General features: G+C 39.9%; 1 protein-coding gene across 2 annotated transcripts in view; it reads right to left on the minus strand.

Annotated features, from left to right (window-relative positions):
* Positions 1-25,939, minus strand: part of ITPR2 (inositol 1,4,5-trisphosphate receptor type 2) — a 236,073-nt gene that overhangs the window by 182,167 nt on the left and 27,967 nt on the right. For both annotated transcript variants that reach the window (XM_056514148.1, XM_056514156.1), the window contains exons 2-9: positions 25,800-25,870; positions 18,750-18,865; positions 17,560-17,646; positions 16,712-16,870; positions 11,916-12,014; positions 10,908-10,991; positions 9,916-10,062; positions 8,581-8,676 (exon numbers count right to left, since the gene is read on the minus strand). In XM_056514148.1, the coding sequence (XP_056370123.1) occupies positions 8,581-8,676; positions 9,916-10,062; positions 10,908-10,991; positions 11,916-12,014; positions 16,712-16,870; positions 17,560-17,646; positions 18,750-18,865; positions 25,800-25,870 (859 nt within the window). The remainder of the gene's footprint in view (positions 1-8,580; positions 8,677-9,915; positions 10,063-10,907; positions 10,992-11,915; positions 12,015-16,711; positions 16,871-17,559; positions 17,647-18,749; positions 18,866-25,799; positions 25,871-25,939) is intronic.

The following is a 25,939-nucleotide window of genomic DNA, read 5'->3' on the forward strand; positions in this document are numbered from 1 at the left end:
AAGCCAAATTCCCAATCTGTGATCCACACAGGCTATCTGAAAGAGCCTGAAGGTCAGGGTCAGTGCTGCAGGTGGTCTCCTGAGTATAAAAACTGGTGTCTCTTCAGATTTTGGGCTCAGCCTTGGTACACACTGGTATGTGAAAAGATTAGATGTCAGAATGCATACATATCTCAACATCCTCATCCTGTGGGAGCAGCAGAAGGCCTCCAGGAGAGAGTAGGTATGACAAACTCATAACAGCAGTCAGCTTTTACACATGGAAAACTGATGTATAGACAAAGTCTTTAATTATTGCTGGTTAAAACTACTTGGAAGGGCAAGGAATCTCATTCTTGAATTTTAACCTCGTGACTTTACAAAATCTGTAAAGTCTGCAAAGCAGGAAGACAACTTTAATTTCTCTGTGTTTGTGTGTTACTTCAGGTATTTGGTGCTCAGAGAATGCAAGTGACCTGCAAATCCTGAGAGGGATTCCACTGGACTGAGCACCAGAAGTTCCAGGCTCTATCATCCCTACTGATTAAAGCCACTCAAAGTCATACCTTGAAGTTTTCAAACCTCAAGAGTCCACAGTGCATAATTTCCTGGGGTTCTACTATTGTGCAGATCATCTCAAAGGTTATTCCTGGCTTTAATTTTACTTTTGCATCTTCACATAGTTAGATATCCTTTACAAGCCAAGAAGTTTGAAGTTTCACATTTCTACTGAATGTTGTTTTCATGGAAGAATGCAAAGAAAGTACCCAAACAGGCTATTTTTGGACACTCAATTAAGAATGAGAGAGGAATTTGGGGAAAGAAACACCCATGCTGATTTTAATCAAATTTTGTTGACTAGGTAAAGGATATTTAAAGCATCTTGTTAGGGGAAGAATTAGATTGCCAAATTTCAGCTAAATGAGCATTCTAATGACTTGGTTAAAACCTGCATTTATGAAAGAAACCCTGACAGACAAAGAATAAAAGCATCTAATTCAACACACTCAAACAGTCCCGATTTCATTTGATAACCAGCCTGTTAACACACAGCCTGTTACCCAGCCAACAAGGGCAAGTGTTTCAGGGAAGAAAAGCCAGGACAAAAGAAAAATAATCCACTTTTCAAATCTTTCATCTTCATTAGGCTTGCTTTGTTCTTTGTTAATGTCATACTGATTAGCTTTCGATAAATCCAAAGGACTTTTGCACGATTTCAAAGACTTTCAGTGGTATTCAAAGGACTTTTGCCATCTTATTAACTTGCCAGACAAAGACTGGCTACAACTCTACCTCGATAAACTCCATTCAACCCCTCCTCAGCACAGAGCTCCTGATAATCATCATCCCAGCAAAGTTTACAAATCTTAAAAGGCCTTTTCTTTCAGGATTGTGTTTTCCTCATGAGCCATGTCTTAGCAGATCAGACAAGTTTCCAGGGAGCACTGGGAAAGCTGAACCTTTTTGTCTGCTTCAAAAACAGGAATGAGAAGCAGCCCCAACACCTTCCTGTCCTGATTTTTCACCCTCATTAGCAGAAGAAAGATCATCTTGATGGCATTTCCAGCTGCTGTGTAAGCAATGGCAGGCCAGCATTTTGCCATGCCCAAATCAGCACAGATTTAAAGGTCTCACACAAGCAGCATAAGCTGCAGTAGCTCCATGTTATGAGTGGTGACTGGGAAATTCCATTTCTTCTACTGGGATCCTGAAAACAGTGCTCAGCCCCACTCAGCCATATCCCATTCTGCAGAGGAAGTCAAAAGAAAGAAAAATGTCTGAGAGATCCTTTAATGTAACTTGGGTGCTGAGCCAAAACCTTAGCCTGAGCTTCAGCAGCTCCATGTCAACCTGTGTTATATAAAAGAAAGCATCCTCATCTCTTCAAAAGTGATGTTCTAAATATTAATATCCCATATGCTTTCAGTGGTCCTCACAGAAGTAACTAGGGATGATTGAATTAGACATGACTGACATTTCTACTGCTAGAAAAAAAATAACAGAAAAACCAAACAAAAATCACAGGCACACAAAACCCCAAAACCAATAAAAAATAAAGTGGGAAGTCTTGGAAATCTCCATCAAGCATAACAAATAAAGAGGCACAAATACAATTAAATAAAAGCTTCTGAAGTGATATTGGAAAAATGAAGAAAAACAATGCACTTAAGAACAGACCACATGTCTACATTTGCTGTTTTGGAAGACATCAAAATGCAAGATGTATTTTTAATGGCAGAAGTAGGCCCTGTAATGACTAAATGACAATAAATGCTGCATTAATGTCTTTGTACATCCTTATTCCTAAAGCCTGTGATGTACAAACATGGCCCAAATGCAGTCAGCTTCAGACAGGACTGAAAAAGATGAACACTTTCACAGGTCAAAATTGCAAATTAGTTGCTTGAGGGAAAAAAACCTTTCCTCTGAGATTCAGATTTATGAAGGTATTTGCACACTGACAGATTTCACCAAAGTCAAGATAAGTCAGGTCAAGAAATTTAGCTGCATTCTCAAGATTCTTAAAAACCTTGGAGAAATCTAGCTCTGGATTTGCTAAATGGACATCTAGATCTGTCACTTTAAAAAGCCACATCCAAGTCTGCAGAACAGGTCAGGCTGGCTCTGTAAATCAGTAATCCATCCTCCTCCTCTGGATCTCTTCCATCTCTTCATGCATAGCTGTAAACTATCCTTCACTCCTTACAGAGCTTTAAAACAAACCCACACTCCTATGAGACAGTGAAAAACTGAAATAAGGCTTCCAGTGCTGAGTTCACCCTGTCACCTTGGCAAACCCTCTTTCTTGTGAGAACCTTTAATCACCAAGCCAAACAGACAGAAATTAATCAGAATGCTGTGTTGACATTTAATGAAGAGACACTGGGAAAAACCAGCCCCAAAGGAAGATTTTGAAGCCATCTCCAGGTGAGGAGGTCCCACAGTACCAAGAAATGAAATCTGTGAGGAGATGTGTGAAGGCCTTGGTAGATGCTGCCATCTCCTGGCACCTTCTCCAGCTCACAAAGTGCTCCTGAGCAAAAGGTAGCTCAAATCTCAGTCAAACGAGGCCATTTTTATTTTATTTTATTTTCCTTTCTTTTCCTTTATTTTCTTTTATTTTCTATTTTATTTTATTTTATTAGTTACTTGCCTCATTCTTCTGAAGGCAGAAGGAAACACAGAGCATTCAACACTGTGCTCTCCCTCTCTGCATGACCAGGGCACAAACAAGTCCTTCTGCAAAGGTTTGTTTCCATGTCACCCAAAAAAGAAAATAAAATTACACTGGCAAACAGGGATTCCGTTGTTGCTTCCTAAATAAAAAGCATCTCTGTCAGTAGTCCAATTTCCAACAAATGGAAAACAAAAGGCCTAAATTATGGACATCAAATAATCAATCTCAGAAGCTTTAATAAAACATCCTATTCAGGACTCCATTTTCAAACAGTGGAAGAAAAGTCCATAAAACTACAGAGACAGTTTCTTTAGGACTCCAGGAGTTTAATCCTGGTTTATAGTCTCAAGTTTAAGAACTGATTTCCCTTTTACATTTATTTTATCTTAGCTAATGCTGAATTTGCTATTACCCATACAATTATGTAATCTTTCTTAAAATCTAATTAAATGCTTTGTTTCTTATTCTTGTGGAATTCTTGTGACAATCTTTACTATCCAGAAGGTAGGAGAGGATTATTTTCTCTCAGTATTAACTTGGTACTCAGTTATCTTCACCATGATCCAAAATAAGTGATTATTACAACATGCTATGAAAGGTATGGCCCTGTCCATCTGCATAAATGAATACCATAACAATATCTATAACATGGCAGTCTAATATTTTTAATCACAGAATCATAGATTTGGTTGGAAGGGACCTTAAAGATCCTCTAGTTTCAACCCCCTGCCATAGACTGTAAAAGCAAAATTTAACAGCAATTCTCAGTTTAAAGTGAATGATGTACATAAGCTGCTCTGAAAAAAAAAAAAGAAAAAAAAAGAAAAAAAAAGGCAGTTTTGGGCAATTTTGACAGAAAAGTAGAGTGAGGTAATATACTAAGAAATTATTCAAGAAAAACAAGATAAATATGAGTAACTTCTATTGGCCACTGATCCAAGAGTTCCCAGCAGGTGGTTCATACCACAGTGTGGTGAAAATCAGCTGACAGTCCTGCAAGGCTTCAGAAGTCCCTGTAAACCCACCCAAAACACTCATGCTCTGGTGCCTTATCTCACTGACCCTCTTCCCTCTGCCCTGGAGTCCATGCCAACACCACCTCAGGGACAGCACCTTGTGTCTGCACAATCCAACACCTGAGGAAAAAGGACATTTCTGAAGCCTGTGCTGCCCCTGCAGTGCTCCACCACTGAACTGCAGCCTTGGCAAGTTGGACTGGACATCCTGTTGTATTAATATTCATCTAATTGTCATTTCATCTCATGTGTGTGCAACCCTGTGCTGCTCAGCCCAACTGAATTCAGTCATTCCCACCTTCAAAAGAAACTCCACTGAGTATTTAGTGCTAAAATAATCCAAAAGCTGGAATGTTTCATGCAGGGTTTTAAGAACAGCGTTTAGAACAAAACTCTGATCAGAGTTGATCCATTTTACAGCTTAAACTATGTCCTTTCACTCTTAAAGAGAGAAAAAGGAGAACTCTCTAAGAAAGCCAGAGAAGTTCTCCACAGCAGTAATTGTTTATGGCCACAGTTCTGGAAAAGCACAGAATGTGAACATTCAGGCTGCCATTTTACCTGCCTTATCTGAATTCATTTAGTTTAGTAGAGCTAATTTGGTGTTGAAGACCTCACTAGATTTACTGCCATACTATTGCCAAGGTATCTAGTAACTTTAATCTATTCAGCTAAGTAAAACAGAATTACCACAGATTTTTTCTTAAGAATTCTGCACAGTGATTATGTACATGCTCACAAGGTCTCACAAGCAACATACTGTGGCTTATCTACCATCTACTGCAGTATCTGAGACCAGCATATGATTTGCTAGATGCACATGTATTTTGTAATTATTTTAGTCACCCCTGAGAAGTTGAATATGAAATGACAGACTCAACCTGCATTTCTAGTGGGTGGGCACACGTATCTGTTTAACAGCCTCATAAAAACAAGTGTTAATAGCTTCTAAACTGCCCAGTTTAGAAATCACAGAACCAGAGTTGCTACACATGTGGAGAACAATCTTAAAAGTGCATGTTTTGGTTCAGCACAATTGATAAGCTGGTATTCAGTTCAAAGAGACTTTTATCTTGGCAATTTAGAATACTGAAAAAGTTATGTATGTTCATGAGAAAGGCACAGCTGTGTGGTCCCAACCTGTGGCATCTGCAAGGCTGTTCAAGCAAACTGCAGCTCACTCCCCCACACACACAGATAGCTTTGGGTGCCTTCTACATGGGCTACATGCACTGAAAAGACTTTTGGGGAAATCTTTGTTACTTTGAAAGATCCAATTTTCACCTAACCTTACAGCCTTTCTTTATAAATGTAAAGCTTCGAAATAACTTGGGTCATTTTGCTGTAACCAGGGCTATAAAAAGGATCTTCTGCAGAACTTTTTCTAAAAGACTGCTGACTCTGTGAAGATGAGAATAAAACTCTGTTCTGAGAATGAAACTCAGCAGCCTGGATCTTAGCTGGTGGCTTACTGCCTAAATCTCCTGCTGAAGATCTGGCTCAGCTCTTTTGGGTGAAAACAAGCCCTTGTGACACTAACAGCAGAACTCCTGCTGTCTCCAAAGAAGACAATTTCTCTTTCCAATTTTTCAGCTGAATATTTGGTTCTACTTTTTGGGGAATGTGTAAGCCTGTGACTTAAGGTTTCCTAATGTCAGACATCATTATCAAGTACCCAGATTTCCAGTGTCCCAAATCTTATCACCAAACATGAAACCCTTTCTTCAGTATATTCCTCCTGTGTCTAAGTAATTGTGTGAGAGCACACAACTGAGAGACATTGAGTGACCCAGGGTGTGCAGAGCAGCAGAGGAAAGGCAATGCAGGTGTGTGGAATCTCCCACTGTGACTCCTTCAGCAGTGGGTCTTTCAGGGTGGCACACCTTCAGCCCAAAGTCTGGGAGAAGGATCTAGGTTGCTATAAGGTATTAGTAGGTCTTAAAGAACTTCAAAGCACAGTAATTAAAATTAGGTTAAATAATGCCAAGTAGAAAGAGGATTAAAGGAAATACTACTACTTGAGACTGTGTCAGAAGTCTGAGATATCAGAGGTCTTTGAAAGGCAACAGAAGTTGGACAACTGATTGTACTTCTAAGGAACATGGAATTTAGGAATTACACACCCTGACTTCATCCTCTCAAGTTTATAACAATTAGATTTACAAGTCCTCACCTTCGTTTTTTTATTGAACAATGGTATTGCCTCACTTTTTTGTTTTTTATTAATTCACTTACTGTAGTATTGAAACACTTTTATCAGCTTTAAATTCCTTAGTTCTCTGAGGCAAGCATCTTCAATTTTCTTAGTCCCCAGATTACCCCCTGGCCATAACAAGCTGCAGGGGCATCTCTTCCCAACCTGGCTCAGTAGTGACCCACCAAATCCCAAACTAGACTGACCAGTTACATCTGGCACAGGATGACTCCAAGGAAAAGAGAAGGCACAGGCTGCTCACACAAGGTATGAGAGGAGAAAAGGGAGGCATCCAGGTGAAGCACACTTCTGCTCCTTGTCTGAGAGTTGACATGCAAGACTCCCTTGCAGAAGCCTCCATTGAGTTGATTTAAGCCAGGGTGAAGTAAGAAAAAAGTTATAAACAGTGATGAATCCTGATTTATGACAGAAATAGCAACATTAGCCAACAACAGAATGCTTAAAAGATTTGTGAAATTTCTTCCTGTGTTTGTATTTCTTATTCCACTCCAGATATCTTTATCATGGAGGCTTAAACAAAATCAGGTCATGGCAATGTGTGACGCTGTTGATAATCCATACCATGAGTAATCTCCCTGTGCTGCCAGAGCACAGATAAGTGTTCATAGGCTTTGCCCAATTGATTTAAAGTTTGGTCACGCACACGAGGTGTCTGCCTGCCTGTTCATAAATCTCTGACGTGTCTGGCTGGCTGGTGTGCTGTGCCTGACATATGAACTGTGCAAAATACAGTTCACAGGGTTTTATTGCAGCAGTACTTTTAATATCTCCACCACAGGTATTTTACACCACACAGTCACTAGTGCAGCTGTCCAGTCCCAGCACATCACCTCTGTTCAACCCAATAGCTCTTCCAGCTCTCACTCCACTGCTGCCAATTATATTCTCCATATTACAAGTTTGCCTGATGGGGATTTCCTTTCCAGAGGTAGAAAGGACCTAAACTCAGGTCTGACATTCAATGCAGCATGGCACCTCTTCACCTGAAGATTTTTTGCCTAAAAATCCCCCAGACAGATCACCTGGTGGAAGGAGGAAGCCCATCAGTATGCTCAGTGCCTTTCCTGACTCCCCATCAGCTCAGCTAGTAAAATCTTCCTACTGAAAGCATCCCTCACTGTGAGCAAAAAGGAAAATACTCCCACTGTCAGGTGGGAGTACTGGTTGCCTCTTGAAAATTAGCTATTATTAGCAGTTCACTGTTTATGTTTTGATAGTGACCTTGACATAATAAGAAATAAATGGTTTGATAGTTCCTGTTTGTTCTTCCTCTGAATTCAGTGCAGGCTGTTACAGGAGCTGGAAAATCAAAGCAGCACCCTGGGAATACTAAGGAGTAGTCTGTATACAGAAGTTGCACTGTTTTAAATCTAACTCAACTCAGTCAGAGCAGGGGTTCCCTAACATACAGTAATTTATAACTTTCTTCTTGCAGTAAATTTTTGCACTCATACTTTAAAGCATAAGTTAAAATAAGCAATCCTAACTAAATCAGTGGGAAAAAAACCCTATTTTTCACTCCATTGATAAAATTTGGACACAGACCTGTGTTAATATGGATTAGATATGACTTTAAAAGTTCACAGCTTCTTGCAAGCATTAAAATATCCAAGGCTGTACCATTTCATACACTTGGTATTATCTGATGTATTCCAGTTTGTCAAGAGCTATATTTTATTTTTAAGGAGTCTTAAAAGATATTAAACTGCTTTTTTTTTGGAAGTCTCAATATTCTTTTGCCTTAATACAAAGTACCAGATATTAACGAGACAAGCTGTAAGATCTTCCTTCTCTTCTGGGACCTTCCATTCCATCAAAAGGGACAGAGACTTCCTCAGATCTTTATTTTAATTAAATTTTAGTCAAAAGGCAAGACTGCAATAGCAGAACCCTATATAATCACAATGAACTTGCATGACACCAATACACAGTCACAACACTGCTCCAAAAATCAAGGGCAGACAGGAGCAGAGAGATAAACGAACCCAAGGGTTTTCAGTATAAAAGTGGTGGATATTTACCAGTGGTGTTTGTCCTGCAATCCCTGGGTGCAGCAATACAGTATGAGCCAGCAGGGCCCAGTGTGGGATCTTTGTGAAGATCTACACTGCTGACCCACCTGCTACAGCACTTCTGAACCAGCAGGTCTTGGCTAGGCAGCACACAAACACTTGTTTAACTGGCACTCTTACCTCTGCAGCCAAGTAGTTTCCAGTTGCCAAATGCTTAAATCTAAACAAGCTGTTCCACTGTCCTGCCCCTCCCCGGCAAGGGTCATGGTGGACAACCTAAAAGAAGAATTTAGATTTTAATCATGCTCTTCAAGATCATACTTCAGATCACTGACATTTCCTGCAGCTCACTCCTAATAAAAATATGTAAACTACATCATTACAGCCTTCTAAAGAGAAGAATTATGTGCTTACACAAATTTCACCATAGATAACAACTACTCACACTTTCTTTTTGCCAAGTGCTAGGAAATACTCCTGTTACTTTCCATGCTTTCATTAATCTATTCCCTGAAAACATGATGAGCCAAATTTTGCTTTTAAGTGAAATGGTGTGAATCTGCAGCTCAAGAAAGTAAGGAGAGCTGCTCCACACTACTAGGCACTACTTAAAAGCAAAACTCAAACCATCTTACATTATTTTAACAATTATACCAACTCTATTTCTGACAATACTAGTGGCTTCTGAAAAATTTTAATGCAAGTGATATATCTTCCTATCATCTGAAATATCCCAGGTTATTTCTTTTACCCCTTGACTGTGCTGTAGGTCATTTGATTTTTCAAATCTAGCAGCATCTGTCTCTTTTAAGGAGGAATCTCCAATAAGTACAAGTGCAACACACTCTACTCCAGACATCCTTACCCAGACAAAAACCAACCCCTTTTCTGAAGACTCTGTTTTAAATGCTTTAAATGTTTTAAACAAAGTTTGTTTATCACACAAGAACTTTTGGGTATAGGAGTTACATTATTGTAATAACAAGGATTTGAGACCCACCAATTTCCAGTGTCTCTTAGTTGAACAAAAATGTTTGCTAGTTCCCTTCTCAAAATCACCCCCATGTACAACATCACCTTTATTCAGGTTAACTTTTATCAAATGTTGATGTGTTGTGTGATGTTTGGGAGATTTCCTGTCTGCCATGGATTCCCATTTTTCATGCTGCACATGAAGTTCAACGTAAACACTCAAAACTCAGGAGAGGTGAGTGTCCTTTGATTGGCTTTGATAAAATCACACCATTTACGTCAAGTCTGAATTTGAAATTTGACTCTTCCTCATTTTAGTGCAGGCAAATATAGTAAGAAAGCCTCCTCTCTCCACACTCACAGAGCAATAAAGCAGCTCTTCAGGGTTCATCCTACACAAACTGCTTCATGAAATAATAATAGTTACAGGGAGGTGTGTGATGATATCAGGAGTCTATGAATGACTCATGCTGTGGTGAAGTTTTTTTTACTGAGCCCTGGCCTTCAGGTCCTAAAATATTTATAAAAAGAATTAAAAAACACCTCTATTTCCCACAGTGCTTTAGAACTTGTTGCAGACGTGGCCGACTGACGTAACGTAGTGCGGAGGAAAATGTGTTGCTTCTTCTCATATTCATCACAGGTCAGAAACTTCTCTTGCTCTGCATGAAACAACCTCACAACATCTCCCTAAAGAAACAGGAAAAAAAAGCACTGTTAAGTGGTAGGCAAAGCCACCACCACTTTCTATTTGTAACAGCTCCAGTGATGCCAGCAGAGCTGATAGGAAGAAAAGGCTTCTGACTTTCTTATTGCTGGAGCAGGTATCAAGTAAAGAGCATTCAATCTTAGCACCAAGTCTGGAAATCAGATGGGATAATTCAGTCCTGCAGGAGACCCACGGCCATTTGGGAAAGCACCAATGAACAGAGGGCAAAAATTAACCCAAAGGTGATTTTTAATTGTAGTTAACTTTACTAAATTGATTTTTTCATTTCTAATCTCTTTTACTATTTAAGGGAAGTGAAGAGATTTTTCTAACATTGTATTATCTTATCTCTTCTATCTGCAATCAACACCAATGCCCCCTCTCTATTTCTTCTGCTGGAATCATTTTTGTTTCCTCCTGCCTCTCCCCAAGACTTGAAACACTATCCTTAAATGGGTCTACACAAATGTACCATTTTCCCTTTCAAATTCTTTCTCAAAAACTGCTTGTACCTTGACACTTACTGATAAATAGCCTGTTGATAATGATTTATTAAGGTTCATGTGAGGACAAATTAGACTTATCTTTAAAATGAAAATGTAAAGTATCTCAGAGATAAAACTACAGGCAAGAAACTGTGCAATACCTCAGCATGTAAAGCTATATTACCTTATTACAGCTATTGTCATCTATAACCTGTAATACCACTTTGAACACATCCATAAAGTCCTTATTTCCTCTTTTGTTCACCAGGTAATATTTCTCTACAGTCAAATACAGTAAGACTTTTTGGATTAAAAAAAAACAATTTAAAAATCATACTTACTCCTTTCAGTACATCATCTCGGTAACTACTGAATTTCATGAACAAAGTTATTTTCCAGCTTGTGTTACAGTTGACAGCATTTACCTTTAAGAAAAAAAAAAACCAACACATTATTAGGGGATTATAGTATTAGGGGTGTTATATTACAGTATTAGGGGATGTCACTTTCTTTTTGAGACATTCCCTACTTCTCAAAGACCACACCACATCTAGGATGGCAGGGGACATGGCTTATCTACATATGTGTACAGCTCCTAACACTGGTCCTGAAGCTCTCAAGTGTTAATGACATGATGTTGGAGAAGACTGGGTGAGCAAATGCTGCTCTGTTTGCTAACAGCCTACCAAGAACACCCCAAGGGGATGCTGAATGAGGATTTACTCTCACATCAGTCAGAGTTTAAAATACTCAAGGAAATCTCACAGAGTTTTCAGTGCCAGGGCATCACTGCAGTGAGAATATTTCATCTTGGGTTTTTGAGGTTAAGCTGGAGCCAGTTTTTAACACTGGCTTTGAGCCCATGGTGGGTTCTGGTTACCAGTAGAGAACAACATATCACAGAATCACAGAATGGCCTGGGTTGGAAGGGATGTAAAGATCATCCAGTTCCAAGCCCCTGCCATGGGCAGGGACACCTTTCACTATCCCAGGTTGCTCAGAGCCCCATCCAGCCTGGCCTTGGACACTGCCAGGGATCCAGGGGCAGCCACAGCTTCTCTGGGCACCCTATGCCAGGGCCTCAGCACCCTCACAGGGAACAATTTCTTCCTAATATCCAATCAAAACCCACTCTGTCAGGGTGAAGCCATTGCCCCTTGTCCTGTCACTCCAGGCCCTTGTCAAGAGTCTCCCTCCATCCTTCCTGTGGGATCCCTTCAGGCACTTGCAAGGCCACAGTGAGGTCACCCCAAAACCTTCTCCTCTCCAGGCTGAACAATCCCAATTCCCTCAGCCTTTCTATAACCATCTCAGATCAGCAGTTACTCCTCCTGCCCCCCTGAACTCACCTCTTTGCAGCCAGGGTTATCTAGAAGCTCAATGTTGCTGGCATGCAGAGGCTGTCCTGCATTGACTGGCATGAGAACAACTTTATCTCCCACCACAACCTGGAAGGCAGAAATAAAATGCAACTTAGACCTATGCAGTTATCCAATAAAATGAAGTAATATAGCATATTTAGGAAATTACTCAAATGCATGCTCTAGGAATGGCACTTGGTGAATTTATTTGCAGGCAATTCACACAGCAGGTCTGTTCATCCATGATCTGCAATCATTTGGGTTCAAGATTTCCCACTAATGAACCCTCACATTCCCCATAAGCATGTCCTCTGGTTCAGCAGAAACTCCAGACTGGGAAATAGATATGACTCCATGAATTCCAGGAGCAGCTCAGCTCACACATTAAGTTCTCTTTATCCCAGAGGAAGTTTAGAAAGTAATCATGAGCCCCAAGCTCTGTGGACCATCTGTTGGCAAATGTCCTGACAGGCTCAGGAGTTCTGTGATTCAGACTGCCTGACTGCATCCTAGAAAGGCACAGAAATCACTGGAAATTCAGAAAGAGGTGTCCTCACTCCATCCCCTCTGCTGTTGTTCCCTAAACAATGTTTGAGCTTAGCGCAGGCAGCAGGTACAAGAGCTGAGAGACCTTCTCTCTACAAGAGGAATTCCTGGCTGGTTCCCTACAAGCAAATTCCCATGCCCTTGCAACTCTTTACAATATACAAAATGATATACAAAAATTTCTTTAACCTAAAAACTGCTTGAGACATGCATATGGAGAATTCAATTCATGCCTGGAAGGGGGGAAAAATAAATAATAAAAAATATCAATCCACAGATTAGCTGGCACTGGGTCCTGATTTGCTTATGTTGTTCACAGCAATTCTGAGCACACACAGACATGAAGACAAGTGGCTACATGTGATTTTTTTACTACATGAAATGCTGCACAAGCCATGCTTTCTTTTGGAAGACAAATAAACAAAAACACATTCTGCATACATCAGCAAATTTCCTATTAAAAAGCTGAGCCCAGTTCAGCCTTTGTGCAACTTCAGTGCAGGTGAATTTAGCCCACACATTGCAGAGGTGAAAAGGAAGGTTTGCCTGCTCTTTACCAACACAGCTAAAATAAACAGCAGCATAAGACAGTGTCACCATGCTCAGATCACACACAGAAATCCTACTTGATCCAAGTCATGGGAACAACACTAACAAAACTAATGGCAAAACACCTGTAAGACACATTTCTTATGCAATACATTCCTGCATGCCATGCTTCACACAGACATTACTTACAGCCTGTTTTAAGAAGTTATGACCAGACAACTCATTAACCAAAATACCACCAGGTTTGCATCCTGCAAAGTGGAATCAGGACTTCAAAACTGTTGCATGTACACCAGGACTATCACAACTAAATCAGTAAGAGAGCATATCATTAAGCATCTTATCTAAAAAGAAAAAAAAAAAAAGCAAACTCTAAAATGGCAGATAGCTGCAGTGCAACCCACACAGCACCAATCCTGCTATGAGGGCAGATTTTGCTGTTCAGTCCATCTGGAACCTGCTCTAGACTTAATTAGTCCTATCTTCCACTGAAGAGCAGCTTCAAAGACAAAGACTTCATTTCTGCAGAAAATACTGTAGTTATGCCAATTACTGTAAATTTTCAGTCATATTCTTTCATTACTTTCATTGACTTGCAAAATGTATCAGTTGCTAGTGAAACTAAGCTAACCTTCTTTCAGAAAACTAAGTTCTAAAATATTTCACAAGGCTAAAAAACTGTGATTGCTTACCAGAAGAGTCATACACATGAATTCCTGTATCAGATTCCCAGATTCCTTTTCTTTTAGGACATATGGCATATTTAGCTCTACCTTGCCTGCATTACCTGACACAGTAGCAACTGTGCAAGCAGTAATTCAATACTCACTTCTACTGCTTAAAAAACTTTCTAAAACATGTTTTCTTAGGGAATTTCCTCATTATAGCACAGAAATATAGTTAAAAAAAAAAAAAAACAAAGTTTCTAAGCAGAGTAAGGGCCTGATATATCAAGCTAATTCTATGAATTGAAAGGTTCCAATGTCTGGGGGTAACTGAAAAGGAAGGAGTGGGTACAAGGCTGGAGCCTTCCTTCATCTGGGAGAGGAAAATGAGGATTTTCCCCCATCACTTGCTACTCACGTCCCCTGTGGAAGAGCTGCCTGGTTTGTGTATCTGTTGAAGAGGTAGAAATGTACAAAAGCACTTAGGAGACAGCTACCAGAGGACTAATGTTTATCACTGGAAATTTGCAAAGAAAATTGTTAAATCCCTTTGGGCCTAGTAGAAACAAGAAACAACTTCCCTTTGTAAACTCCCTCTGTAAATTACAATGGCAAGTTGCCAGCTCTGAAAGGCAACCTGGAAAAAGAAAATGAGCAGCAGGCCATTCCAAAGGGACTGAGTCCACTGAGTTAGGAATAAGCCTAGGGCAGTCTGCCACATGGCTTTCATGGCTAAATCAGTCTGTCAGATAAATCCCCATGGATTTGGCTTAGGAAGTGGACTAGGAAAGGGCTCTGTGGAATGGGATCTTGCTGCCATCACTGCATTGATCTGCAGTCTCTGTAGATCAGCAGGTCTGCTCCCAAAGCAAAATGTGGGCTGGAAAATGGAATCAGAATCCCTGTAGTACTGAGGATGACTTTGAAGGCCTGGGATGGATCTGCTGCTCTCAGCTGTAAGATGTCACAGAGGTTTTGCAGATGGCAGGCAGGAATCCCAGGTCCTCCCTCTGAACAGTGTGACACACTCTTATTATCCAGGCATGAGACATTAAAAGATGCTGAATTGATGTTATTCTAAGAAATTAAGCCAAAACAATAAGCCACCCTTTTTTCTCTCCAAAGAAGGAAAAGAAATACCAAGCCATGTTTGTTTTCCCCAGGTGAAAAGCCATGCAGAGACCCCCCTGAGGGTGATATTTGAGATTGAGGGTTATATTTGAGACAGGGATGTCCAAGATTTTGCAGGCAGCAAAATTCCAGAACCCCTCAGAAGTGCAGGCAGTAACCCTAATGCTAGGGTTGGCCAGGAAGCAATAGAGGGTAGGTAGGGTCCACAGGGCTTTTTTTAATTTGGTTAGAAGCAGGGGTTTTATATACATTGTATAAGTATATATATAAATTCTATAAAAATGGAAATAAAATTACACAAGTATATAATACATATATAAATATAAATTGTAAATAAAAAGTATAAATTAATATAATTAATATAACTTTATGTATATTTATGGTATATGACTAAATATAACTAATATTGTGCATATATTGTTATAGTATATTGGAATATATCATATAATATATATGTAAATATAAATTATAAATATGAAAAATATTTAAATATAATTTTAAATAACTTTTTTGTGGTTTATTTGGTTAGAGGCAGGGGTTAAAAATATAAAAATATAAATATAAAAATATATAATAAATATATATCAATATAAAATATGAATAAATATAAGTGATGTAGATGTATACAATACATAGTATAGAATAGAGAATACTGTATATATGTTATTATAATATATTGTAATATAGAATATATTATATATATATATAATATATAATATGTAATTATATACTATAATATGTAATTATAAACTATAGATATAAAGATGAAAAATTGAAATACGAAAAAAGTTTAAATATCATTAAATTAAAGGGTTTTTTTGGGATTTTTTTTGGTTAGAGGCAGTTTTGGCCGGGGTTCTTTTGGGGCATCCATTTTAGAGGATTTTTTGAAGGCAATGGGGCTTGCTCCTTTTTTCCACCCCTTGTCTGCTTTGGGAGAAAGGAGGATTTTCACATACCCTTTTGATCACTATGTGGACCAGGGAAAGACTCTGACTTAGGGATATTTTACCAGAAACTGGGAATGCAATCCTGCTCCTGTCCACAACAGATTGCAAAAGGAGTTGCAAGCAACCACACTCATCACTCTGGAGAGCACCCCAAGGGCTGGGTAACCACAAAATTAATGAGAGAAAATCCATGAAAAAAGAGGCATTCTCTTTTACAGTCCTAAGAAGGCTTTCACTGATTATGCACAGGGGAAAGAAGCCAAACATTCCCAGCCAGGTCTACAGTATAAACCACACAAGTCCATCATCGTGTGGCCTTCCCAGAGGCAGATCTGAATTCTCCCCATCAGGCACTTAACCAAGCCACAGAATGAAGAAAGGAATAGTGATCTCACGGCACAGCTCTCAGATCTGCAGCAAAGAGCTCTCCTGTGCATTCTTCCTCTCATCAATATGCAAGACTCCTGCTGAAACCTACCCAGAAAAGGCTTTCCAGACTATCCAACCCAGCTCCAATCACAGATACCATTTTCATGTCAGAAGGGAAGACAGATTTAAAGAAGCCTGAAGTATTTCCTTGAGACTTTCTCTACTGACCTCTTGAAAAAAATGTTGCCCACAAAATTAAAAAAAAAAATCCTTTAAGAAAGCAGACTCTAGCATAAACTATGATTCCTTGTCAGCTTTGTAAATCTGCACACAACAGGTAAAACTAGTAAAGATGCTTCAATGGAGAGGCTCAGTTGAATATGGCAACACATCAGATTCCAGACCATGTACTTTAGTAACACTTTCCAGTTACACATAAGATAATAGTCCCAATCATTCTTCTAAGTTCTTTCCTGAGCTGAATCCATTATGAAACAGGCCTGCAGCAAAGAAATTATGTCTCCTGGAATTCTTCTCCCTTTTCCTTCTTAACACATTCAGTATTTCCACTTACATTGTCACCTTCACTCCTCAGTTTCCAGAATGGCTGGATGTAAAACCAGGAGCCCTCATTCCCTGCAGCATCCAGGGACACCCGCATGGCATTCTTCTCCAGCAGAGCTGGCAATCTCTTGTTGACTGTGAGGTATTTGTTGCTTTTTATGTGCAGTAGCTGGAAACAAAGAATGATTTAAAAAAAAAAAATTAGCACAGCTTCTAGTTGTTTTTTCTCCCTCCAGTCAAAAGAGGAGGTGCAAGGTTTCACACTGCTAAGATTTTCTATAATAAATATAAATAGAAAATAAAACTAGAAGGTAGTTATCAAAGTATGCTAAACTTCAGGAAAACAGATGATCTGTCTCAGATTGAGAAAAATATGTCAGGGATCAATTTTACAGCAGAGCAAGAGTCCATTGCAGTATTCCCTTCATGAATTACATCCATTGCAGAAAAGTTGTGCTGCACTTAAGAACTTAGCTCCTGTCTCATTTATATGTCATGAAATACAGATTACTTCAATGATTTAAAAGGAGCTGCACAGCACCTCTATAGCATGATTTTGAAATAAGTCTTAAAGATAAAAGACATATATTTACATTCAGATTCTAAACTGCAGCACCAAGAAACACACAAAGAATTTTTATTATGACAGATTATTTAAACAGGAACATGCAGCACTCCTGGTAGGCTTTGAAACAGGCAGAAAAGCACAATATTGTAAACTTCACCAAGTTCTGTTTACCTGACCCTTGACAACCCAGATTATAGCAGGTAGTTAGTTTCCTTTTCATTGTAACCTTGAAAGGAAACAACTGTTTCCTTTCCAGCACTGAGAAGGCAGCTGGATTTAAATAGGTTTACCTGGATGACGTTGCTGTATTTTACAATTTCACCCAACAGCTTTCTGTTTTCACTTTCATTCTGCTTCTGTTCCAGTTCTGCTGCATGCTGCAAAAGAATTATTATTTCTTTAGACTCTACAAAAGAAGTACCTGAAACACACAGTCCAAAAAGGGAATGGCATCATATTTAAAACCTGCAACCTACAAGCATTGCTGCACTGGAAATATTAGCACGCTGATTTTGATCTTTTTTTATTACCCAAAATAGGGACTCTGCCACAATTTATGGGTCACATCTGAGATACATGCTATTTTAAAAATTTTCAAGCCCAAAAAGCAATTCCTGGTGCTTTATTTCATCCTGTAGAAGATAAAAAGGCCCCATGATTCGCTGTTCACTGTCACCACTCCTTTTACTTGTTGGGGTTTAATTGTACATAAACACACAGACTTTACAACAAAACAAAAACAGTAGGTCACAACTGGCAACATTAAGATTAAACAAACTAGACTGGGTCAAACACAGCCACAGAGCAAATTCTCAGCTCCCAGCAGTAACTGCTGTGTAACTCTGGCCACACACCCTGTGCTTTCCCTGCTGCTCTTAACTGGAAGCACTGGTGACCTCTCCACTGCCCACAAAACTGTCCAGGTTTGACAGGACCTTGTTTTCACTTAGTCTCATGCATTCAGTTATAACATCAGGCCAGCTGTTTTTCAGAAACAGATTAATTGCTCCATCCACACTGTATTTGAGGCAAAATAGAATTTGCAAAAGGGATCACAAAAGGATCACCTAGACTGAAGGCAAGGACAAACACAATTTTGAGGAATTTTCTGGCTATAGCATTGAGGATATCCCTTTGTCCACTCTTCTGCCTAATTCCTGGTAAAGATTTCCAGCATTATTTAAACCACAGCTCCATCCTGATTTTAACAACTCCATTTTTACCTTATAAAGCTTCTGAAAGCACTACCTTGCTTACAGCAAAGGCAAAACCCCCAGCCCAAAGTGAGATAAACACCAGGCCAGGGGCTATAAATGCCAGTCAGGAGGCTGGAGAGCTAAGGAGAATATAGAGTTGCTATGGTGGCATAATAATACCTATCACAGTGGTTCCCAAGGCACTTGTTATTATTCTTTCTGGTACTATTGTAATTCTACAGCCTGCAGATTGAGATAAGATTACAAATACAGATGTCTCTTACTTGAAGTTTCTTCAGCAGTGCTGCTTCAGTATGGTTTCCTTGTTTGGCTTGCTTGGCTTTCCAGTACTGCTTCTGGGCTGAATATCTGTTCATAGGACACACCTTGAAAAGGCAGTCTGGGGAAAGATTGAAAGAAATACTCCAAAGTCATGGTGAAAGACATTTCCTTCATTTGTAAGTGTGCTTTGGTTAGGTTTTTTTGTCCTGAAATGTCCAGTGTTTAAACATAGCCACTAAGTCAGACACAGGGTGGCACAACACCAGAGTTGAACACAAAGCCTTTAGAGCCTTACAGGTTCCCACTTTGTGCAACCTCTGTAAGAGCCCCAGGCTGTGATCCTGCTGATTTATGAGCACCCCAACATCACAGATGCACTGTTTGAAGGCATGTGAAACCTTGGGAGAATTGTCCTGCTGTCTGTATGCCACACACCTGGCTTGCCCAGCTCCTCCTGGCACTGCTGAGTCCAAGGGTGGCAGAGGAATTCAGCAGTGCCAGCCACCAAGCAGGTTCACACTGCTTGGGTCTCTGTGCCTTCACTGAGCTGTTTTTACTGTTAAGGTTTTTTAATCAAAGTGACACAAGCTGAACATCACCACAGTCCAACAGACCAGGAAAAAAGCAGGTGAGGAGAGAGGAGCCACCTGAGCAAGAGGACAAAAAGGAGGAGGAGACTGCAGCCAATGCTGAGATGCTGAGTAAGAAATGAGGAGCAGCAAAGGAAAGAGAATCTCAATACACCAAACCTCATCCCATCCCTACCACCTCCCCATGTGGAGTGAGGGGGCTGCAGATCAGGAAAAGGAAGAGACATCTGGAATGAAGCCAAGGGGTTCTTCCTTAAATGCTTGTTCAATTGTTCATCTTTATTTCCCAATATTGTAATCAATAATTGAAAGTTAATGTTAATTGGCAATACACTGAATTTTGTGAAATTCCCTGACTGGAGAGTTTTTGGTTTGCTTTTTTGTTGCTTTTTATTTTTTGTCCAGTGGCAGTCCTATAAACTGGAAATAGAGGCTCGTGATTCATCCAAAGCCAATTACTTTCAGAATGATAAACAACATCTAATCTTGCACGGTCCCAATCATCAGCTGCTCTAAAAGAAGCAAGACTTGACAGACATTTCATGTAGCAAATGCTGGTAACTGTCCTTTCTCACACCACGTGTATTCACAGGCAAGAAGAGGGAAGAGCTCTGCTGTGGGAGTAGTAAGGACACCCAGGACTGCCTGGGTGCTGCAGGGTGAAACTCTTCCCCAGTTGGGGTGAAACTCTTCCCCAGTTGAGCTGCAGTCTGTGGATGTCAAAGGAAGGTCTGTCCCCAGTTATGAGCCCTCCATATTTCACTGGCACAGATGGCCAAGCACTGCCTGAGGACTGATCCAGCCCCTCTGCAAAGGTGTTTGCTCTCTCATTTATAATGGAAATTACATCACACATCCTAGAGTACACAATCCCTAGGTGATTTTTATAACATTCTGAAAATCAAGAAGGTGAAAAAAAAACCCAAAGTGTTGTGTACCCTTAAATTGTACTATATATTATAGGATATTTCACCTGAATATCAGGATTTCAGCTCATAAAAGTCTGCTATTATTTTCTGTCACAATCTATAATTAACATGCCTTCTCAGAAGGCTTCATGAAACATTTATTTCTCTGAAGTAACAATACTTTCTTTTTATAGGACCAGTCTTCATTTCTCAGTTACTCCCCACACATCCTGCTACTTTGAGTAAACACAGTGCTTCCCATCCTCCTGCAGAGTCTCAGAGCACAGTGCTACCACTCTGCAGAGGACCTTTTCCAAATCAGTATTACTTCAATTGTATTTCCCTCAATTTACAGACAAAAAAAAAATCATATTATTTGTTCCCACACAAGATTTTTCCTATTTTATTCTACTTTTTAGGATTCCAGATGCACTGAAACCAGGTCATCTCATAGTTTTTCTCCAGGGATTTTTTTTTCTTCATTTATTTTATTAGAGTAACAACACTATGTAAATTCAAGCTTCATGATCCTAAACATTGCAAGGGGGTGGAACAGTGCCTGCCCTAGAGATGCTACAGTTCAAATAAACAGGAAAAAAAGAGAAGCTGAAGCATAAGATTATAAAGCAACTTTCTACCACACAGCAGATCAAAAAGCCATTCCCTCCTGGAGGTCAGTCTAGCAACCCACTCATGAGACAGAATGTCTCTTCTGACTTCTCCAGACATTCCCAGATAGTCCTAGGTCCAAATCCATTACTTTATGGAGTTTTACATAATGTTTCTCTTCCTGAGGACTAATTAAGGAGGGAATATCAAAGGTAAGCAAATAGCACCTTCACTCAGGAAGTCTGAAAAGGAAAATATTATGCCCTTTAAATGTTTCTTGATATTGGATAAAGATGGTTTAGAACAATATATGTCAGATGCTTTCTCTCCCTGCCCTCTCTTGAGGTTTTTTTTTAAGTACTAGAAATTCAACTCTTGCCCATCATAGGAGATTTCTTTGGCTTGCAGAACTAAAGAAATTATCATATGGCTTTACTAAAACCAGAGAAATGACTAAGTGGAAGTGACAGAGCTATAAAATCACAGTGTGTACAAATCTACTTGTTTTGGGGAAAAAAAGTAGACAGAAAGCTTAAAAAGAGGTAATGTGGAAATGAAAAGGGAAAAAACTTGAGGGAGAGAGGAACAGGGCAAAAAGAGTCCTAGGTAGGACAACAAAAAAGAAGCTCTCAGGAGTCTGAGAAACAAAATAAACCAATTATTGAACTGGGGAAAACAAGAAGAAAATAAAAGGACAAACCCAAATTATGTAGAAGTCAAGTAAAAGAAAAATGGCAGATAGAAGAGGAAAGGGTGGGAGAAGGAAAGGAGAGAGTGCAGAGGAATGTAGTGGAAGGGAGAGAAGACTAAAGAACAATGTCAGAAAAAACCTTAGATCAGACTAAAACCTGAAAGGCAAAGGAGGGTATTTAGGAGCCTAAGTATCACTTTCACTGCAGAAGCCTAAAAAAACCAAAGGAATACAACTAAGAAAGTTTAGACCAGTCTAAAAACTTAGGTCATTTTACATCTGAAATAAGAGAGAGACTTATGCTCCTTTTCCAGAGCTGCTAAATCTGACCAACAAGTCTTATCTGTGCTATTTTACACCTTGGAAGCTGAAAGTGTTTCCCACTGGAGACAGGAGCATCAAGCTGAAGAGTGTTCAGGATCCCAGACTAAGGAAACCTGCAGTTGTGTGCTCATGATGTGACTTTTCTTCAGAGGTACATGACTCCTGGCACACACACTGTTCTTCCCAGTCTCTGTGAACCCAGCCCTGCTGCACAGTCAGCATTTCCATCACCACATTCACTGCCCTGCATCTCACCAGCTTCAGCTGGAATTCAGAAATACAGCACCTGGCTTGATCAGTCCCTTCTATTCCACTGCAATACAATAAATTTTTTGTGGGGTTTTTTAACCAGCTTCAGGAAACACACGTGGAGCCAAATTCCATCCTCCTTTGCACTGATGTAAATTTGGATGTGCACCCTGCTGAACACAGAGCCACAGGTTCATCCCAGAGTGACTGAGCTTCTTCATATGGACACAAAATGAGAAGCAACCACATCTTCCCTTAGCTTAACAACACTCCATGCTGCAGGACGTTCTGAAACAACCAGAATAGCAACCACCCACTCAAAAAAAAAAAAAAGAAAGTAAACACATAACAGAAACGAAACTGCTATTTTGAGACGTGTCTTTATGTAGCCTCTCAGCTCAGGCCAACAGCTCAGTACCTTGATTTGATCTCTGAGTGAACCCTGTAGGGGAGATATAAGCAGTTCAAAACCACAATCTTTCTTCTTTGTCCCTCCCACTGGGGAGAGGGTTGATAAAATATTACCAAAAAAGAGCAAACACAGTCCTCTCTGATATTAATTTTCAGAGTCAGTCCTTGAAACATAAACATCTTGTCAGAAACATGTTTTTCTCATACTTCTTTGACTCCCAGGTCGTGCTCTAACCTCAAATCAACGCCAGTTCAGCTATCAGTGATAAAAACATTGTAAACCATACAGACAGTTCCTATTAGTGAAGAGGCCCTACTCATCCTGCTCTTAGATGCTATTTTCAGTTGCTTATGTCTAATCATTCAATTAATCATTCATGCCTAAGTCTTCCTTTCATGTCAAGAACCTACTTAAAGCAGTTTTTGTTTGGTTTGTTAACTTTGCTGCTTTAATTGAAAGCTATTTCCCAGAAGATTCTTGGGGGAACAAAAATATGGATTTTGCTTAGATTCTTGGTTAATAGAATAATATTTAGCAACTCTTTTTCCTCAGGGCTCTGAGCAGAGATAAGAAATTTAGCAAAGCAAGGCAGAGATGTGGTTTTTGTTGCTCCCATGGTAGAGACACCTCCGTGGTTCAAAGCACTAAATCTAAATCAGACAGCAAGTTTCTGCTGGGCTCTCAGCAAAGCTCCTGATATTTTCACACTTAGAATTTGACTTAAAGGAGAAGGAGAAAACATCCAAATGATCAGTTTATCTTTCCTGCAGCAATCCCCCTGAACAAACATTGATTCTGGATACTTGAAGCAGCAGGAAAATAATATTCTATGCCTCTAACAATATAGCCATGCTGTTAGAGATAGTGGGTTCCATAAATTAATGTGACATTTACTTTTTCACTAATTTAGTTTGTCCTACAGGTGTTAGAGACCTTATAGCACCTTTCAGTATCTTCAGGGGGCTTACAAGAAAACTGAATGGAGGACTTTTTACAAGGGCATGGAGTGACAGGAGAAGGGGGAATGGTTTCAAGCCGAAAAAGGGTCGATTCAGATTGGGTATAAGAAAGAAATTGTTCCTTTGAGGGTGCTGAGGCCCTGGCATAGGGTGCCCAGAGAAGCTGTGGCTGTCCCATCCCTGGCAGTGTCCCAGGCCAGGCTGGATGGGGCTCTGAGCAACCTGGGATAGTGAAAGGTGTCCCTGCCCATGGCAGGGGGGTGGAATGAGATGGGCTTTAAGGTTCTTTCCAATGGAAATCATTCTGTGCTGCAGCTCATCCAAATTTGCACACTACCACCATGCCAGCCAAAATTAAGCTATGGTGCACTACAAACTAGAAAGAGCTAAGAAGTGACTGGAAGAAAGACTAAAAGTGAGCTAAGCAGCAGCAGGGAGGAGGAGAGTAGCTACTAAAAAGTTTTGGGGCAGGGAAGGAGAGGGAGAAGAGGGATTCCCCAAAAAGAAGAAGAAGATCTGAGGAAAGGAAAAGTTTGATGCTGTGGAAAAGAGGGAGCAGAGGCAACTGGAGATAAAGGGATGTGTTATGCAAGCAACAGACAGATGCTACAATAAGGGACAGAGCCAAAACTGTCCACAACTAATGGAAACCACTCCCCTGCAGAAGCTGGGATGTAACTCAGGAGTACAGCCCTTGGTTTCCCCAGCAGCAGAAAACAGCTGTACATTTGTCAGTGTCCCATTCCCCTCTGACATATGCTCCATATGTGCTGCCACCACTGGCAAATCATTAGTGCTGGGAGTTCAATCAGCTTCCACCCTGCATCAAAGTGTCCAAATCATCAACACAGAAACCTATCAATTTTTTCTTTCTTTGCCTTTTCAAGTTAGAAATTAACAGCACAGAGCTGCAAGAAAAGAACTCTAATGTAATGAAGTTATAAAATCAAGCCCTCAAACACTAGACAGTGAAAAAATTATGGTTGTCTTTTTAAGCTCTGTTGAGATCCCTAGGTGTATTTGTAGGTATTTGGATGTATTCAATTATCATATCACAAATCTTTCCCAGTGACCTTGGTCTCACCTAGAAACTTGGATATGCTCAACTTTAGAAACACATCGGGGTAGTCCAGTGGCAGAATTATCTTCCAAAGAATCCCCACTTGATATTTTGTGCAACCTGGAAACTGTGAGTTACACATGCACTTGCAGGCAGTGAGAAGGTGAAATTACTCTTAAGTAGCCTGAAACCACACTGGATGCTACCCTCAGCTCTGCTTTAAAGTTATTCAGTCTCACAAGCAGCTGAAATGTATTACTGTTAGTTTCTAAGCATGCATCCTCACTTTCTCAGTTTCCAGTATCTGCCAGTGTGCTGAATGCTCACAGCTGGAACTGGAACCAACTGCTGATGTTTCCTGAATATATAATGGAAAAAAAGTCTTGAACTCTCTGGGAAAGCAGAATTTCACTCTTCTGATGTTTTAAATGCTTTATTTTTTTGCAATAGTAGCATATACATAAACACTGCAAATAAAATACTAAGGTTAAGCATGTCAGTGCAACCCCTAAAAATCATAGAATGGTTTGGGTTGGAAGGGACCTTAAAGATCATTGAAAATAGATACAAACAGCCATGAAAAACATTTCCTTTGCTCTAAAACAGGCAAGTCATACTGCCTTTATTTCAGAACCAGTGGGAATCCAAGCCCTGTCAAACCAAAAGAGGCCTGGATCAGGCTAGTAAGGCTCTGCTCTAGCACAGTTAAGAGTAATTTTTTAGCAGTCAAGAAGTAAAAACTGTATGTTGTCAGTGCACTGTTATTTTTTCCCAATAAGCAGAACAGAAGAATTATTCAAATCTACAAGGTCAAACTGAAAAGAATCAGACACAGTTTTAAGCAAAAACAAAACAAGAAAGCTGACAAAATATTTGGGGGTACTCCTTCAAATGGTATCTTATCTTGAAAAAAAATAAACAATCCATCAGCTCAAATAGCTTTGGACCTCACAAGTTTCTTTCCCATTTACACTGAGAGCAGGGCTGGAGAAAAGAGTTTGTCACAGAGGAGGATCAGTTTTCAGTGTATAGAACAGAGCAAGCAACTCTTGGATTGCAGGAAAATTCAGCCCCTTTCCTTATATTTTCCACCTGCCTCTCATGCCTTTGCAAATTTTGTATTTCATTCTCAAAATCTGCCATTCATCCCTGTGTACACAAACCCTCTGGGAAGTCACAGGACAAAAGGGCCCAAGGAGTCAGAACTGCATCAGGTGGTGATTAAAAAGAAAAGATCCCCAGGCACTGACCTCGGAACTTCTTTGGAGGATTAGCAAGGTCACCTGCCTCTGGCTGCACCACACACCGGTCATCCACCAACCTAGAAAAACAAAAGTTACCACACTCACTAAAACATGCCATCAATGTTTATAAATGCACAGACACACCT

The sequence above is a fragment of the Oenanthe melanoleuca genome, chromosome 1A, assembly GCF_029582105.1.
Source record: "Oenanthe melanoleuca isolate GR-GAL-2019-014 chromosome 1A, OMel1.0, whole genome shotgun sequence".
Lineage (NCBI taxonomy): Eukaryota > Metazoa > Chordata > Aves > Passeriformes > Muscicapidae > Oenanthe > Oenanthe melanoleuca.